Source organism: Cyanistes caeruleus, chromosome 1 (assembly GCF_971803275.1).
Source record: "Cyanistes caeruleus chromosome 1, bCyaCae1.hap1.1, whole genome shotgun sequence".
Taxonomy (NCBI): Eukaryota; Metazoa; Chordata; class Aves; order Passeriformes; family Paridae; genus Cyanistes; species Cyanistes caeruleus.
The window spans coordinates 116,538,370-116,558,015 of NC_141701.1; the positions used below are offsets into that span (position 1 = coordinate 116,538,370).

The window sequence follows — 19,646 nt, forward strand, 5'->3', positions numbered from 1 at the left end:
AGCAGGTTTTTGTTAACCAGTCATAGGCTTGTGACTGTGACTATGTGCTATACCCATTTGGAATGCTATAAATTCCTCTCGAGATTATTCTTCTAATTTTCCTTCAGCTAATGGATACTGTGGACCACACTAAAGTAATGAATAACAAAATTCTAGGAGGGAGGGCAGAAGATCACCTTGACCTGCTGAAGTACTTTTCACAAGAGAAGAAATTTTTAGCAGAAAAAAACAGACTGTACTAACGGTGTAGTTTTGTTATCATTAACTGAGTTTAGTCTGTAAAATCCACTATAGATATTCTTCAAGATAAAGGACAAGAATCTATTTACACAGAAATGCTTTAGTGGGAAATAGTTAAATAGAGATAATTGTGTTTAAAACAACATTTGAGTTTGTTTGAATATCTGTACCTGCTCCCACAGCCCAGATAATTCAGAGCCAAGGCTAACCATCCTTCTTAACTTATCTCTTTCTGCCAAGGTAATGTCTCACTCTGTCTCAAGTGGTCTTGGGCAATTTCACAGCTAAAGAACAGAGTTAATTACAGGACCTTCCTGAAGGATGTCAAGTCAGAGGTAGTCTTTGTACTGGTTTTAATTCACACTTTAAACTGTATAAATCCCTTGCAGCCAGAAAGAAAGTGAGACTTAGGGGTTTTCTTAACTGACAATACATACTGTAAGTCCAGATTCGGTGGGAAAGGTGGGGCTAAATCTACCTGTCTCTATTGTGCTCTTGTTCATAATTACATTTCATTTTTTTAATGTGAGTCAGGAGTATAGTTAACCTAATTGCGACAGTTCAAAGTGGAAACAGCACACGTTTTTGTTTTAATCCTTTTCAAAAGGAACACAAGTTTACAAGGAAACCTTATAGACTAACACTTGAGGTCTGCAGAACAAAGCACTTATTTTTCCAGTTGTTGTGCTGTTCTCTGTCATTCAGAAAAACACACTCATTTTCTCTAGTGAATAGACTGAGAATGTAGAAACCTCTGAGTTGTGATTCTTTGTGACCTTCTTACATGTTTCCAGAATTACCCACTGTAAACATCTGAAGCACTTTTCACCTGCTGCTAAGTGTTCAGAGTCCTAAGTTTGAAAATTGAAATATCTGTATTGGTAAGACAACTACAATATTTGATGCTTGAAATAATAGTGAAATTATCCTAGTTGTAACACTGGCAAGTGTAACTTCACAAATCACTGCAGAAATAAATTACAGTCAGGATACTGCAAAATTTTTGATGCAAACTGCTACTGTGATACCTCCCCCAAAATGTCCACAGTTTATTGAATATTTGATACTAAGGAAATAAAACTACTATCATCCTTACTACTAAATTTATAAGCAATTATTTAAAGATCACTTCACAGGAATACAGTATAATATTTTTCTAGCTTGGCTGTGAGCTTCTTGGATAACCATTGAAAGAGAAAACAGACCATTTATCCTGACAACAGAATTTACGCAAGAGCCAACATATTTAATATTAAATCTTTAGACCAGTGTAACATTTGAAACAATTAAACTATGAAACCATGAAAAATGGGAGCTAATATGCCACACATGAAGGTTTATTTTGCAATTGCAAGTTATCAGTTTCGGAAGGATGTGAAAATAAACATCCTGAAAAGGATCTATTTTGCATTTTTGTGTTGCCAACTGGTGGCCAGACAGTAGAGCAGACTTAACCATTTAGCAGCTGAGCTTGTTCTGTGTAAATTTTGCATTCTGTTGTATGCAAAAAACAGAAAGTGTGACCTTAGAGGTCTGATTGGATAGTAGGAACTCACCAAGCATAAACCCCGCTGCCTGAGTTAGAAGGAACAGTGTTGAATTTATCTCATTTTTACAGCATTCTTACTAGTTGCTACTTGAGCTAATGTATCTGGATTGTTTCCAGCTCTCTTTTGAAATCCTTTAAGAAGCTCTTTGTCCCCCTTACTTCTCCCTTTCTCTCTGACTTAAACAAAATGCAAAATCTTACTTTTTTTTTTTTTAATTGAAATCATTAGCCTCTAATGCATGAGCTTTTGGGATGCGTGTATAGCCCTCTAAGCTGGTCAAGTTGTAAAAATCTGCTACTATCTTGCACACTGGTGGACTGAGCACAAGGAGACGGCGTACACAAGGATTTTTCCCTTGGACATTGTTCGAGTTGCCACCCCTGGGGCAGAAGCCTGTCTGTCAGGCTATTTCCTGGGGCACTGGAGTTTATAAGTATTGGCATCTCCATCAGGTAGGTACTGCATGGAGACGTCATTTAACCTCTGCAATCTAGAAGGAAGAGAAAAGGTCCTTTCATGTTCTATTTCTTTTAATAATTTCCCCCCGCTCTTCAATGCCTTCATCTTGCAGATCACCCCATAGAGGCCCTTTTGGGGTATTCCTAGGTCAAGTTGAGAGAATGAGTCTACTGCATGTTATGTGGAAATGAGATAATCTGGGGATACTTTTAGAGGATGCTGACATGATAGGGATGGCCTTCATGTCTCATTAGGGCACTTTGGGATATGGGGAGATGACTCCTGCCTCCTATGTACAATTTGTAGGGGGAAAAATGGAGACAGGTAGCTAAGTTATAGATTTTCTTTTCCAAAATATTCTGCTTGAAGGTTTCTAGCCATCCTGCAGTTATAAACACTTCTTTCTCAGGACAAGTAGTCTCCATTTCAGCAGAGCTGGGGAAGAAATCTTTCTTGCCGCCTGTATTCCCCAAAGAAAATTTGTGCTAACCCTTGGGGCCCATCATCACCCTGTGTAAAAACAGAGTACATGTAATGTCAAAGCAGAATATTATTTTAACAGGCAATGTTTTAAGAAAGAGCTACAAATCTTGCATGAGTCATGGTTCTAAGTACTCATTGACCAAAACCTTCATCTCATAAATACAATCCTGGCCTCCCTCTGACTGCAGATAAATTACAGTTCCTTCATGTTAAAGCAGTTGTGGATTGGGTCTCAGAGATAGGATGTTGCTCTTGAAAGACTGGTATTTTGGAGAGCACTGCTTTGATGGTGTTTGAGGACCAGTGAATCTCCATTGCAAGGAGTTCTGGATTACACCACTTCCATGAAATTTATGGTGGAGTTCCTAGAGTTTAAGTACATGCATGCTCCATATATCACCACCAGAAAATTTCATGTTTTTAAGATGGCAAAATTTGAGATTTAGGTTGATAATCTTTGTGCCAAATTGCATTTTAACGATAGTAAAAATGAACAAAATAATAAATGCAATCCTCTCCTCCCACCCCCGCAAAAACCACCATGGAGGAGAGTTAATGGAAACCCTGACACTTAAGTATAACTGCACTTCCAGGCGCCACTGTAATAATGGAGTAGTAAACCTTGTCCTGATAAAAGCTGTTCTGAAAGCAACAGCATTTATTGTACCTCCTCTGCTATTTGCAGAGCAGAACTGAAAAGTAGTTTGTTTTGCCTGGAATGAACTACTTTATGAATTTTAATGTACAATGTAATATTAAAAGCTAAACCAGGATTAAAGAAGATTTTTGTTCCCAAGCTAAAACAGTACTTATGAGAATGTGTTATATAAGATTTTTTTGTTTCAGTTTCGATGGGGAAGGAATGAGCTTCCATGTTTGTGAAAGCCTCTTCATACTGGTTATTCCTTCTATGACAACTTACCCTTTTTTTAGGAATATTGAATTAATCCAGAACTTCTTGCTGCTGTAATCAGTCTCATTTGATGAGAAGATATATCTGAGTTGGCCAGGAGGAGATAGATGTGTTATTTTTTTTTTTCAAGTATTCTTAGAAGACTAGATTGACTGACAATAGGAAGATGGCCAAATGAATCCCTGATTTTCAGTGTGTTACATTTGTAAAATAATGCTCCCCTCTTCAGTTAGTATTTGCAAAATTTGGTTACTGTCAAAAAAAAAAAAATTAGCTGATACATGTTTTCTTTCCTAAACAGAAAATATGGCTGTAGGTGTGGGTGGGGTGGGAGGTTGTGCTTAAGTGTGGATGAGATGAGAGATTATGTTTTGTTTTGTTTTGTTTTTCTCTCCAAAATGAATACTTTTTCCACCTCCTCTACCAAGTCCTGAAGTTGCACCGTTGAGAGCTTTTTTGTTTTCTGTTGGGTTTTTTTGAGGAGGAGGGTGTTTTTTCAACCCAGCTTCAAACAGCCTCTGTCTTGAACTCAATTCTAAATTCAACACAACAGCCTAGATGCTTGCTTATGTATAAATTATGAAACAGTTTTATGTATGGATATTCTCCAAGAGGTTAATTGGCATTACTGCATGGAATTCATCAGACCAGAGCAGACCAATAGTCCATCAAGACCAGCCAGAGTCTACATCTGATCTTTGAAGAGAAATTAATAAGAGACAGGAGAAGAATTTTTGTACTTAGCTAGTTAAGTGAATTGGAGGGGGAGAGGGTATGACTGCAAACCACAACTCTTGGTAATCCCCAAACCCATAATTTTATAACTTTAAGATTTTATTACCCTGAAGATCTTTGGGCTAATACTGTTTTTTCATGCAGATATTAGTGTTTTCTGAATTCAATTAGTGTTCTCTAATTAAATATCAACAGAAGGCAATAGGAGTGTGTTTGTTTGTTTTAACTTTGGTGACATATTAGATGCTGTTGAATTTATTGTACCTGTATAAAGATAGATGTGATCTGCAAACCAGAATGAGGATTTTCAGTAATTCCCGTGGGTTAAATGCATATCCATATTAAATTGGACATTGAAAAGTGTGAATCGAGTAGCATAGTTTAAATTATGTCTACAGCATGGTGTGTGATGGTTTTTGATTATCTGGGTGTTCACAGCTCAGTTAAGTGATCTATGAAGTACTGCTACAACATGAAGCTGTCTTTTGAAGCTCAGTAGCAATCAAAAAGGCAGTGTACTTATAGAAGAGACACATTTTGATCAAGACCGCAAGAGCAAAGTGTTTCCTTCCCGAAAGACTTGTGAATGCTAGCTGAGTACCTTCATCTTCCCCTTGGGTCCTTCAAAAAGTAGTTACAAGTTAAAATTATTTTTGGGGGAAGGACTGAAATTTGTTCCCCAAATTTTAAACCCAAGGTTGACGAATGCATGTTGACAAAGCCATCACTTTTTCATTCTCTAATTTAGCTTAGGCTGATTTTTCCATGCACACAGATAAGTCTGTCTTCAGTTGTATGTTTAACATCACCACCAGTTTTCAGTTATCTTCTGCCAAGTCCTTCTTATTTAAAGGTTATAAAATTACCACTGATTTTGTATTTTTAAATGATTTCACTGTATGATGTTCAGGAGATGCACCTCCTCTTGCAGCCCTGTACTGATTTGTGTGGTGTGAGGCATACCTTTTCCTGCTCTGCAGTGGGAAGGAGAGAATTTTGTGGTGCTGCTCCTCACTGCCTGCTGCCAGGTGTGTCAATTGTTTCTGAGCAGCCTTTGGTCCAGGCTTGGCCATCCCCTGCTGCAATGTCACTGATAAAATGTCACATTGCAGAAAAGGGCATGGCTGCAAAGTACTAATTGTTTTCAGATGCAAAAAAAAAAAAAAAAAGCACATGATTAACTGTATGCCACATTCTGGGATTTCTCTTCATTTCCATTTTTGCTTAGGACCCTTGTTTTCAGACACCAGTAACTGCCTATGCCTGTCAGAATGGGGGCAAGGGGAAGTGCTTATGGACACCTTGTTCTTGCTGGAGTTTTGCCCCTTTGGATGTGTGTTAGCACAGTTCCTGGAAAGCCTGATGGACAAATCAGGCTCAGCAAAAGTGGCATGCACTCACAGTTTCTGGGCTAGAGTATTTTATATTAAAAGCACTATGGATGATAGCTAACACAAACTGAGCTTGGCACTTCTAGGAAAAAGTGGGCTGCTGATTTGCCTAAGTACATCTCTCACACAAAGCCTTTGACTCTCATATCGTGAGACCTGTGATATATGAAAGCTCATAGAGAGTGAGATTAGAAGATGAATTATCATGTTGTCATGATTTGCTTTTGAACCTCAAGGGACTTCAGAGCACAGGAAGATGCTGACTTGCACAGGATCAAACTGATAGTGAAAGTGTGGGTTTAGACACGTACTTAAGAGTGGGCTGAATCACCTTCTGGAAGTGCCAGGCTCTGTCCATTAGATTTAGAATTAGGCTGAATGACTGTCTTAAAGTAGATTCTTTAGTAACTTCAGAATAACTAAATTAATTCAACTCTCAATAACCTCAGTATGAATCAGTAGGTTTGAATTGAAATCTTAAGGTCGAATTTTGTTTGCATCATCACCTTGTGGGTTCTTGGCAGAAATCCAGTTTTCCTTTCCTCAGATCCACTTTAGGATTAGTGGCCCATTTGGTCCACTAATCTTGAGCAAGCCTTGCAAGAGTAACTGCTAAAGACAAACATTATCCTTAACTACTGAGAATATTGTAGGATAAGCTGAGTACCTGCTGATTTTTTGTACCTCTCAACTGATGTTGCAGAAACTGCAGTCTAACCTTGGTGGGATGATGCTTGGTGTTGAAACATCACTTCCATCATTTCCAGAGGATGAAGGAAAGGATAGTCTCCTGCACATCATGTCGCTACTGATGTATTTTTTTTTTGTTGTTTTCCTTAATGCTGCAGATGCGGCATAAAGGTGGTACTGTAATCATTCTGTCTTGTGTACATGTTTGGTGTTTATTTAATCTGGACTGCAAGGAGAATAAATATTTGATGTATGTAAGTGAAATACAACAACAATCAGTAGCTTTAAGAAAATCCTATCTTGGTATCGTGAAGGAGTGGTTAATGCATTATTCTAAACTCTCTCAAAAACAGCTTAAGAACTAAACTGATAAGATAAATTCAATCTAAAGCCACAACTTTTCAACATTATCATGCATTTGAATGTACTGGGCATAAGACATGAATCAAGGTATATATGTTGGATTTCTATTTCATTAGAGATTCTTTTATGTTGCACTTACAATTTTTGTTTGATTTGTGTGGGGCAAAGAAATCATGTAAGGATTCACAAGTCTCTACAAGACTGTTTGACAGGTTTCCACCTATTTAATGACATTGAAATTTGCAGTGGTCTGTTAATTGTAACTCATATTTTAGATGCACTCACCTGTTACAATGCACTGAATTTTCCTGTTTCCCAGTTGCTTCAACCATAGATAACTTATAATATTTATTCTGCAAAATGCTGAAAGAATATCAGAGAAAGATTGGATAGAAGAAATAAAATGCAAAGGACTATTTAGGGAGGGAAAGAGAGGAAAATAACTTTTTCATAATGAAAAATGTCTCATATTTTCTAGGTCAAAACTGCTACTATTGCTACAGAGAGGAATGGAAAACCAGAAAACAATTCCATGAACATTAATGCTTCCATTTATGATGAGATTCAGCAGGAAATGAAGAGAGCTAAGGTGTCCCAAGCACTGTTTGCGAAGGTTGCGGCAACCAAAAGCCAGGTAAAACTCCCAGGGCTCAAAGAGCTCTGTGTCCTGTGCAATTATTCCCCCAGATCAGTTTCTGTGTGAGTTAAAAAGGGTAGCTGGGTCAGTGTACCAGCCCAGTACAGTAACTCAGAGCTAGTTGCTGAGTAACCTCTGTTTTCCCTGGACCAGGCAGGGTAGAGAAGCAGCTTCCTGAGATCTCTCATTCCCTTTTCCCCAACAGCCAGACACCTTCTCTGTGTGCCCATGGGTCTTGGAATGGCTCAGAAGGGGATCAGGTTCATCAGTTCTTAGCTGGCGTGGATCTGGCCAAAGCTGTGGTCAAGATTTGGGTATTGCTGCCAAATTCATCTTGAGGCTTTGGTGTTTTGCAGTTACATGTGTTGGAATGAGGAATGCTGGGTTGCTGGTTTTTTGCAAAAAATTATTGTCAGACCCACTGGTGAGACTGTGTATGACAGGTGTACTGTCAAAAAAAAAAAAAAAGACCTCAAAAAATACAGTTGTGCAAGTTATAGCTAAGAAAAAAATGTGTACTTTTGTGGAACACAGTGTCCACCTGCTTGTGTGCATACATATATGTTGCATATTCAATTTTAAGCCTTTGTTTTGTGGTTTCTTATTCTGCTTTCTTTAACTGAGCATCTTCTGTCAGGTTTAGTGGCAAGAGGGAAATCAGCAGGCACTTGTTGGGTATGTTTATCATAAATGACATGTCTTCTGAGAAAGATCACTGGAGTATGCAAAAGCATTGATTTAAGTGAGAATGTACTCAAGAGGTAAAGGAAAAACATATAGAAAAATGGGAAAGACTATGGTTATACAAATGCTTGAAAGAAATCCGAAGGCACCAATGGTTGCAAAGTTGAATTTACATATTAGATTGTGTTAAATCCATGTAATCGCTACTTCTTTACTTTTCTAAAATTACTTTATGGAAAAATTCAGCATCTTCCAGGGAAAGCTAGTGAAGCTAGCTTAGACCGATGTTTCTTGGGCTGTCAGCATTTTAGTGCTGGTTTTCTTTTTAATAAGGCTTTAACTTTTGATTTCTGTGCTGTTCACATTTCGGAATTCACTTCATTGTACAGAAAGGATGTTGTCTCTTAAGTTATATGGTGTAAGGAGCATTTAAAGGGATATTTTGGAAATGGTGTATCAAAATGATTAAACTCAAGCTGTGGACTGTAAAAATTATAGCTTTATAGGCCACATGCCTGCCTACCCTTCAATCACTGTCAAAGTGATAATTTCAACAATAATATGTTTCTTTTATTGTAGGATTCTAAACACCAAGTGCTGTTTAAACATTAAACTGAATTGTTTATGTTAGTGCTGTACTCAGTGTGTCATACATCAGGCCACTATAATCTCCCATGGAATGTAAAAATTCTGTCATGAATCATGGCTTGTATATCGGAAATTACTGTAATTTTGATTGGAAATTACAGAGCTCTTGAAATGTTTCTAATTATGATAGAATGTTACAGCAGCTTCCAACCTGTGTGCTCCTCAGATGTCTTTATTTACATGTCAAAACTTGGGGTTAGAGAACTGTCCGTTTTTCTGCACTTCCCCTTTCCCTGTAAAGTTAAGGTATGAAGCCAATCTATCAGCCCACGTAATTTTTGTCTGATCTGATTTGTGCCATAGTATATTTATTTAAGTGCAAAGCCTTAGAATTTCTTCTTAGGTGGGTCAGCTCTTCCAGTGCTGACTTTCAAAGGGAAATGTAATCAAAATGAAACCTGAAAGCTTCCAGAAGTTGCAGTGCAGGTTTATTTGAGTATTGGTATAAAATTTAGATTCTTGAACAAACTTTGCTACAAAGTAGAGAAAACAACACCAAACACATAGTTCTTTTCCATTTTACTCTGGTGATTATACCTGTGTTCTCAGGAGTTATTTTTCTCCCCTATTTCAGCAATGCAATGTTAATTTATGTGTCCAGCAAACTTTCAGGTCTGTAGTTAGATAAAGTGCCATTTGCACTAGAAAGCTGCTTTGCAGAGGTAACCTCTTAGGTACTACAATGTGTTGGTCTTCTCGAGCTAGCTGACTGCTGGTAACCCAATTAATAACCTTTAAATATGTAGCACTGCCACATATATTAAATGAGGTACACGTATTGTAAAAGAGTCTTCATTGGAGCTTCAGTAGTACAAGTAAACATTTACTTTGGTAAAAAGTCTCCCTTGCACAAAAAGGAGGCTTGTTCAAACATATTCTCTAAGAGGACCTCTCTTGAGAGAGATCTCTTACTGATATGTTTTTTTAAATTTGGAGACATCGGTTCCATACTCAGAACTGGAAATCCTGAGATAACCCAAAATATAGTGAAAAGTCTGGAGGACACATGTTAGAAAATGATGTATTGATTAACAATTTCATTTTTAAAAATTGCTAAAATTGAACATTGCTGGTTTTGTCTTATTTTGGATATAAAAACTTGATTAATTTCTGAGTTCAGTCTGGAGTTGTGATGTAAAACCATATGTGACTTAAACCAGCTCTGTGAGGGGACAAAGGCAGTTGTTTGCTGGAAGGCCTTGTAATTTTTATTTTTTTTCCCCTTAATAAACTGATTTGGGGCAACATTAGATTGAATGTCTAAGCAGCCAGCATCTGCAAGGTGGCTGGGCTTGCCTGAGCCAGGAGACTGCAGATAATGTTCTGCTGACTAGAGCACTTTGCACAGAATTGCTATTAAATGATGCACTACAGGAGTTTATATTTGGGTAGTGCCAAGGTAAAAAACTAGCATCTTCCCTTGAGCTGTGTTAGTGCCTTTGGCAAGAGTGGAACTGGAAATCCTGGGATAATCACTTCATTACAGTGAAAAGTCTGGAGGAAACATTAGAAACAACGTGTTGATTAATGGTTTTATTTTTTAAATCCTCCTGAGGATTTAAAGGACCAAGTGGTGTGGACCTGATGCTCAAGAGAGCAGCTGGGTGCTGGGGTCTGGTGTGCCAGAGGTGGTGAGGTCAGGCAGAGGTTGCAGGGCTGTTACAGAGATCATGTACTGACTCAGGTGAGGGATGATTTGCCTGCTTGAAGTTTCACAGTGCACTTTGCTGGCAGCTCATTGGCTTCCCAAAGGAAAGAGCCTTTCTGGTACATGGGTTTGAATGGGTTTGGGGATACAACTAGGACATTCCTTCAAATGTTGAATTCTTTTCCCATACAGGAATACGTTTCTGTATACTTTTTGTGTTTCTGTGTTTTTAAGGATCGATATATTATCTACAGAATAAATTAAAAATCTGTTAAATTCAAAATATATGCTTTAAAAGTTAATATGATTATACTAAGGAGCCAAGGAAGGTATTATAATTCAAATTGCTGGAATACATCTTATCTTTGGAGAGTTTTAGAACTTTAATTAGCAAAGCACCTAATGTCCATGTTTAAAATCTTATGTTTTTATTGTAGGTTGTCTGTCTAATAGGCCTGCATGGGTTTTCTGTTAGATTATGCTGAAAAGAGAGCTTTGCAAAAATGCACACAAAAGGAAGACAGAAAGGTTTACCAAGTGTTTTGTCTCTTCTTGCAGGTTGTTGGTTCTTAATGGTAGAGTGACAATGCCAACAGTATTATTTGCTAAAATTTAATCAGCACACCTGAATAACTCTAAATTAAAAGAATCCACACATAAAATTGTGTGGCATTCATTACCTTTACAATTTCATCATATTGTGTTTTTTATTAAATTTATTACCTGGAAGTCTGATTCGAGTAATTATGGAAGCACATTCTTAATTTTGTTATTTAAAAGAAAAAAAAAAGAAAACAGAAAAAAGTTGATTTGTGTAATGATCATTAAGGTATCATGGTTCAGTAACTGTGCAGTGGTTACGATGTTCTCATGTGGGAGCTAGGGATGAGTTTTTCTTGATGGTGACAGATGCTGAAATCTAATTTTATTCCATAAAAACAGATAAACAAGCAAACAAAAACCTCAGACCTAAGAGCCCTGAGAGATAAGGCAGGTAGAGACTTGCAGCATTTCTGGATGTTTGCTATGTTTTGAGAAGTTAGATTTATGTTATTGCTTGTCCTGAAAAGCTGTGACTTGCACATGCTAGTATGAAGCAGAGAGAAAAGCAATACTTTGCTGAAAATCAGGTTAAACTGCTAAAGCTGTCTTAAATTTAGGAAATTACAGTTTGCAAAAACTGAAGTAATATCAAGCTCTGTACCTCTGAGAGTCCCATGCATTACAGTTTAAGGCCACTAGCCTGCATTATTTAAGTTTAATTTCTAACTAAAGAAGTTTAATTTGTAGTAAAATAAATGGGTGAAATCAATGCTCTTCTGCAGTGTCAATCCTGCCGATGGCTCTTTATGGCCCCTTAGGTACCAAATGCCCTCCCTTCTCACCGAATGAAAATGCCTGTATGTGTAAGGTGAGTTCTCACAGAATCATTCTTTGATTTCAAAATAAATCTAATGGAGTACTACTCATACCTCCAGAAACTTCCTCTAATGACATGGAGTTCTGACCTGTTACTTCTGAGCTGCTGTGTTGTCCAGTTTCCTGTCCTTCCGTCCCTGTCTTTCGCTTTGGTTAGTACTAGTTTCATGTACAAAGTGTGGAGGTAAAATCACGCTTCAGACCCTGCTAGAGACTCAATCCTGAGCCATTGGGCAAGTATTTTATGCAGTGCTATTTAATTAGAAGCACTTGACTTTTTGCCTTTGTAGGCACCCGGAGTGTTCTCCTCCAGGAGGCTGCGTGAGGAGATCCGATGGGTAGGCACTAGGCAGAGCATCTAGCACTCATGAGTAGATGGGAAGGAGTTAAATGGGAAGGGAATGCTAAACATTGGCACTAAAAATGCTTTTGGCATGCAAATACCATGCTTTTCCTGACATAAATATTTTCAGAATAGGCCATTAGAGTTCAGGTATATAAAACCCTGCTTTTACTGGAAATTTTAATGTTGTAGTAAACCTAGAGATTTATAGTGAAAAATTGATGTCTGTTATCTCACTTTTATCTTTTTAACCAGCAGTTTTATAAATGCTATATCTTTGATCTAGCTTTTTCCATCTAGAGACTAAGCTATATACTCTAATAGGAAAGTCATTTTTAAACAGCTTCCCACACTGAACAAGCACGGTATTGTGGATCTGGCACAGAGATGTAACATGCCATTACCGCAGATATAGAACAATCTATTCAACTATTTTCCAGCTGGAGGAAAAGAAACCTTTTTATCACCAAGAGTAACCCTCTGGTAACAATGTGGCTTTAGGACAGGATCTTGAAATTATTTTCCAAAGCTGTTTCCTCAGGGCACTGCACCTCAGGCTGCCTAGAGGGATGCAACCTGCAGGGCAGGAGGGGGCTTTGCCCATCACCCTGCTCTCCGTCAAGTTCTCTCCTGCCTTTGTCTCCCTCAGAGCAGCTGAGTCACTTCCTGGGTTTAAATCTTGGCTTAAAAACCTTCTTTCCCCTCACCCCCCTCCCGAACCTCAGTGTACAATGGATTCTCTGTGGAGCAGGGAGGGATGCTGCACAGGGAGACGCGAGGTGGAAACACAATGTACTCTAAGGTCTGCTGTTTCACCGGTCCACCTGGAAATAAACCCCTCGCCCTGGTGCAAAGGCGAGACACAGTAGTTAGAAAACATTAGCTGCAAAAACACACAACATCATCTATTTTTTATTATTTTTTAATGTTATTTTCCTCCCCCCTCATTGCCTGGGGGTGATTGCTCTGGCAGTTGAAGAGGTGCCATGAGCAGCAGGAGTCGGGGTGGGATCGGGTGTCAGCAGGGATGCAAGAGGAAGAGTGTGAACTGAGAAAGCAAGATGGGCTTTTGCATGTGATCAAGAATTGCCCCATAAAGCAGCATGTCATTCAGTGAAACTGTGACACTTGGCAGATAGAACTGATTTGTTTCTTTCACAAAATATCAAGTTACAGAGTCATAATGTGTTCTGTCTTGCCCAGGTCGGAGGAAAAAAGATTTTCAGGTTTCTAGTGGGGTAAAAAATGAATGTGCCATGTCCTTCCTTTGCCCCATGTCCTAGTCTTTTTTACATCTCCTCTCAGAAATAAAGGTTAAAAGTTCAGGAAATTTCCTTAGCTCTTTAAAAAAAAATACTTCTCAGAAAGAGGGTAGAAAAAATGAGTTTAGTTGACTCTCTTATCTCTTGATCATGGTAGACCCAAGAAAGGGCTGGCATTGATCCTGACTATATCCCACATTATTGGTATGGCTTTGGTGGGGTGGCTTGACTTCAGTGAGCCTTGGGTTCTGCCTAATAAAGAATATACCGCAGCTTCATGAATCAACAAAAATGCACTGAAGAGAAGCCACCTTAAAATCTTCAAGGTGGTTCATGTCAGCATGCAATTTCCCACATAAATCTATGTAGAGGAGGGAGAAAAAGGCATTAAAACCTGAAATAAGAAAACAGAAAAAATAAACGGTTACAGAATGGAAAATACTTAAGTGGTATGGGGATTATACTGACCCCTTCAAACAGCTCTTTGGAGCCAGGTAGCACTTTCAACACCTAAGGAAGAGGCTAGATTTGTTGACATGCTGATGAAAAAGTGTGCTTGCTGAGCATGCTTTACACGTGGGGTCAAATCGGCTGAGGCTGGAGGTTCCCAGCCAGGCGGGTGGCAGCAGGAGCTGTTCAAATGCTGCCGTTTAAAGGACTGGTAGCAGCTTCAGGAGACTGAGTGTATTTGAGCCCTGAGGAGAGCTTCCCTGGAGGGATACGGTGCACACCTGCCCTGCTCTGGTTGGGAGTCAATGCTTAACGCTCTCACGGCCGCAGCCTGGGAGGCGCTGGGAGCACTGAGTGCCTGGCAGGATGCGGCCCGCAGGTGTCCAGAAACAGCGGCGTGGGGGGTTTTGGTCGGATGGTTTTTGTCTGTTGGAAAGAGCATAAATGAGCGAGAGAAGCTAGGAGAAGTACAAGTTTAAGTCATTAAATGTACAAATGAAAAAAGAGAGCCAAGAAGAGAAAGCTCTTTACAAAATACGAAATTATGTTAAAGCATCAAGACGGCACAACATAAGGAATGTTTGGTACATGTTATTGAAACTGAAAAATCAGAGTATGGAATGAATTATAATTTAGCATAATCCATAATTTTACAGTTTTCATTTTGAATTATTTATCTTATATAATTTGATTAAAGATAAAACTGGCTGACAAGATCTCTAACATCTCTGTATGTCTTAATGTCAAATGAAAAAACTCCGTATTATAACTTCACCATTTTAATTTTTTTTTTATTTGTATTGTTTCTATATAGCTCCCTTTTATTTTTAAAGCATATTTCAGCTACACATTGTGTACACGCGATTCCATAACCCATCAGGCTTCAGTGTTGCCTCAGTACCTCTGATTCAGTAAATCAGATCATAGGCAGCATGCTGTCATATAATAAGGTGTCTGATCCTTATTACCAGTTTGTTGATGCACAGACTCCTTCAAATTGACCATTGCAACACATGGTTTCCCCTGAAACTAGCTGTGATAATTAGCGTGGCTCTAATGAGACAGAATGTCACTGATCTTGTGCTGAACTGTCGAGTATCGACGCTACGGATGGGAACTGTCAAAGCTTGCCATCTGTGACAGAGCTTGGCATATTCCATTTGCAAGGTAGAGCATGCTCAATAGACTGTTTTTAAACAAATGGTCCATTTCTTGATTAGGGCTCTGTGTTCTGTTACTGTGGAAGACTTTATATCATAGTTAAACTTTTTTCTTTTTTTTCCCCCCTTTTTCTTCTGCTGGGGTAAGCTTGTTACGAAATGTAAACATTATTGATTCTCAAACCAGTCCTTCAGTCTTCTGTTAGACTTTTGGGGAGAGGTAGGGAGGGGCTGATCACGTATTTATTCTTCTTCCTTCCCCCAGTTATCTTAATGTATTTCTTCTAGGGCTTGCACTCCCACAAGCCTTTTATCTGATTTTTTTTAAGCATTGAGGGGTAGGGATGGTATAGTTTTGAAGTATAGAGGAACAAAAATTAAAAAGTCTCAGGTGACATACAGCAGCAGCATGTGCACCTGGGATGAAAGATTGAACTGGTCAGGAGAGTCAGGCACCCAGGCTCCCAGGACCGGCCCCGCAAAATGCCGTGCAAAAAGTCCAGCGCTGCTTATCATTCCAAAATATGCTTTGTTGCTTTTTATTTCCTCCTTCTCTGGCAGACCACACAGGGCTTGTTCTGAAGAACATTTTCACTAATCTGATCAGGCAGCCAAATACGCCGGGAAAACTGCTTTAATGATCCCACTAATTACCTCAAGTCAATATGAACTGTATTATTAGACTGAGGGAAAATATTCCATTAGGTCTCCCCCTTGGGAGTTTCTCCGCTTTGTGATGTCACCGAAGCCTTCGCCCTCTCGCTTGTAATTAATTTTATTTACACACGCAGGCACGCACAAGGTCACACCTGCACAACCGGAGCTGGCCAGGGAGCTAGTGGCACTCAGGCTTAATCAGATCTGTCATAATTACCATTCTGCATGTTTCTGACACACGCTGTGAAATATTTCAATTTAACTGCCGCTACCAGCACAACCAGATGTAGTGTGAGTGTGGCTGCATTGGAAATATTATTCCTCAGGATAAACTCTCTCCTCCTCCTTTTTCCTCCCACCCCCTCTCCCTTTTACAGCTAATGTGGCACAGAAGCTGATGTATCCTGTAAATCTTGAATGCAGTGCTAGATTGATAACAGCAGATTAGACAGTTTAACCACAAACAGCTTGTTCATTTTTCACAAATGAAAACCACATGTGGTGTAACTAAAATTTCAGGCTTTTTTTTTTTTTTTTTTTTTTTCCCCTCCTCTTTGGTTGTTGTTTCCTTTTGTGTGTGTGTTTGCGTGTTAAGGTCTGCCTTTAACTGTAAAGGGGGAAATAAAAAATATACAGGGGGAAGAGACACTGCTGTCTTTGGAGATTATTTCTTCCTGACCTTTATTAAAAACCTACCCTGTTTTGGCAAACAAATCAGATACCACACAGGGGTCTGTCACTCACTCTGAGACTTTCTAATCTCTGGGGTTTATGCCCATTTATTAAAGAAGTCATCCTACTGTGCTGGTTTTCAAAATAACATACCTTGCTTTAAGAAGAGCTTCTAACCAAAAAATCTAGTCTTTACTGCTACCTAAATTTAGAAAAAATAAAATTTTATGCCAAAGTTTTTCACCATGGATTTTGTCTCCTTGCTAACCCTTCCCTGTACCTCTTCCTTTGGGGAAAAGATTGTTTTTAAAAAAGAATCCTCCAAGTGTTTAGAAATTTTGGCAAATGGAAAATTAACTAGTTTTTTTATTTAAGTATTCCCATATTTCAGATGAAATATGAACATATGAAAACAGATCATGAAAAATTAAATATTTTTTTATGAAAACACTTCTTAGGAAAGTGGAAATCTCTGTAAATTGTTGTTTGTTTTTTTTTTCATAAATCCATTTTTTCAGGTAAATTATTCTGCTTTCCCCAATTAAACTGCCATCAGTACTTGGTAAGGTGTTTTTTTAAACAATCTACTCTTCAGTAGATCACAGTTGGCTAGTTTTCCTACACAGAGAGAAAATTTATGCTATTTTGATAGAAAGTTTTATTTATAAGACTCTAAAACAATTTTTTGCAGCAAGCAAAAAATGTAAGTGTGCAGAATGGAACTGAGCAGAGTCTCCGAAAGCTGTTCCAGGTATTGTCAGGCGGGAGGAGTAGTGCAGTGCATTGGATAGAAATTCATCAAATCTAATCTGCAATAAGGCTTCCAGGGGAGGTTTAAAAAAAAAAAGAAGCTTTAGCAAGAGGTTGTTTTATCCATTGGCAGCGATTTGTGATGCAGTGGCAGTACTGAAAGTGCAAGAGTCAGGGAGCTAAGACTCAGTGTTCGAAGTCAGTCGCAAGAAAGTGAACAGGACAGGTTTTGAAAGCCACTGAAGGTAGCAGGAAATTTGTGTAGATGGCCCCCCAGGCTGCTGCAGACAAGGTTAAAGACCCATACTTATACCAGTTGGCCAGCAGCTACTGACTGCATTACTGACTGCATTACTAGTTCCCCAGAGCTGAGTTAGTCAGTGCAGGTGTGCCATCAGTGTCCCTCACTACATGGCACTGCCATCTCCGTTAGTGACTCCCCCAGGATCCATGCAGGCCCCGAAAAAAGTGAAAATCTTATTCTGGAGGTGCAGCCAAAGCCCTGGAAGTGCTGTGGCTGCCAATATCGCAAAAATAAGTCTGAAGTAAGATGAAGAGGAGGACAGGAAGGGCTCATATTGGATGAGGCAATGCTGAAATGAACTGTCAAGATTCTTGCAAAGATCTGGAAATACAGCACTCATTTCTCCAGAAAGCTATTCAAAAAATGTCATGCAGTTGGGAAGCACTGGATTGCCAAAAGAAGAAAGTATGGCACCCTCTCCCACCTCCTCTGAGTCTTTTATTTTTAGTTTTTCTTTCTTAGGTAGAGGTGTTCTGGTTCCTACACTCCAGATGTGTGAATCAGCTCTTCCCCAGGCAGCACCTCCTGTCTGCCTGACAAGAGGTGCTGTTTCTGGCAGGATGGATTTTCTTAATCTCTCTTCCTGCTTTCTATACCCTCACCTTCTGTTTTGTTTTTATCTCACCACCCTCTCTTATTCCTCTCAGTATGGCTCTTCTCTTAGTTCTCCTTGGACTTTTCCCACTCCTTCCTGTCCCTTAAACACCAGTCTTGCTCCATCTCCCGCTTTATCCTGTCCTACCCCTGTTGCTGCTGGAATCCCACCCCTGGCACATCCCTGCACACACCATGATTTTGCCCACATATTCCTTTGTGTGTGGGACACAGTGTGGACACTCCATGCCCTTGGCCTTTGCTGGACTGGTCACCAACACTGCTGGCTTTGAGGAAGAAGCATCCTTCCTTTCCTCTGTGTGGTGGCCTGGATTTAGTTAGGAAAAGATCCATACTCTTGATTTCTCAGGTTGCTTGTGCCTTCTGTGAGCAGATCATTGATTCAGGAGTCTTTTGAAGATTGAGTATATAATTTTTTTAACTATTAATAAAAAAGAGGAAAAGTTTGAGTGAGTTGCATGAGAGTTAACTAGGGACATAAAAGAAAACAAAGCTGTGGTGGCAGAGGCGAGGAGGAGGCTGAGGAGTTAGCAAGCAGCCTGTGGTTCCCGGCTGTGGGGGAAGCAGGGTACCAAGTAAACAGCACAGAAAACAAAAGCGAGCTCAACCCGTAACTAAACAGGAAATGACAGGGTAGAATTCCTGCTGAAAAACTGAGAGCTGCTAAATGTGTAACTGCAAAGAATAAAGGCATCTTGTGCAAACACAAATATACAGTAACGGTCCGAGAAGCTATTTGTTAAAGGAGTGACCGATTACAAATCGGGTGAAGGGCTGCTGGGCAAAGGAAGGAGTAAGAAATAACAGATGTGTGTTTTCTCCCTTAATGTTAAACTGCATAATTCAAAATGCATTACACCTGAAAGAAGGTTGCAGGATTTCTAGGTGCAAGGTGAGAAAGGAGATAATATTTTGTTCCAGATAAATTTGTGTTTTGCTGTTCCTAATAATTTCTCATTGCATCCATTTTTTTATTTTCTTCAAATTTAACCTCTAAGCAGATTTTTGGTTATGCATTAGCCCAATCTGTTGGCATCTATTGAACAAGCTAGAGCAGGCATGCAGCTAGCTAAGTGGGGAAAATTCCAATTTGCAAATATTTATCTAATTTCAAATCTGCCAGATTCTATCTGAAAGCACATTGTTTTTTGGGGGGCATCTCATTTTTATTCCTGTGCAGTGTTATGTTCTCTTACTTCAGGATGGAATTTTAGAAGCATATAAATATAGTTTTCAGAATCTTTGTAAAGCAAAGATATTTGGACTATGAATTCCTTAGCAGAATTCCCTGAAGTTTTGGACCTCACCTTAGTGGGATTTGCACACATATCAGTTAACGTCTGTGAGTATGCACAGGTGACTGGTTATTTATCAGGTTATTATCAGATGACTGAACCTGGTGCTTAGCATCTTTAGTACCTAAAGCATGCAAGAGAAAACTCTACTCATACAGGAAATTTCCACTCCTTATGTAAGACCAGTTATTAAATAAAAAATAAAAAAAAAATATGAAGGGCTTAAATTAGTTTATTTATATTTTTTGCTTTAAGGGAGCTAGTTTGCTTCACCTCCA

The 19,646-nt window shown here is 39.0% G+C and overlaps 1 protein-coding gene across 8 annotated transcripts in view; it reads left to right on the forward strand.

The window, feature by feature from the left end:
- Window positions 1-19,646, forward strand: part of SATB1 (SATB homeobox 1) — a 92,376-nt gene that overhangs the window by 58,174 nt on the left and 14,556 nt on the right. For all 8 annotated transcript variants that reach the window (XM_086852063.1, XM_086852042.1, XM_023919218.2 and 5 more), the window contains one exon: window positions 7,303-7,458. In XM_086852063.1, coding sequence (XP_086708189.1) covers window positions 7,303-7,458 — 156 coding nt within the window. The remainder of the gene's footprint in view (window positions 1-7,302; window positions 7,459-19,646) is intronic.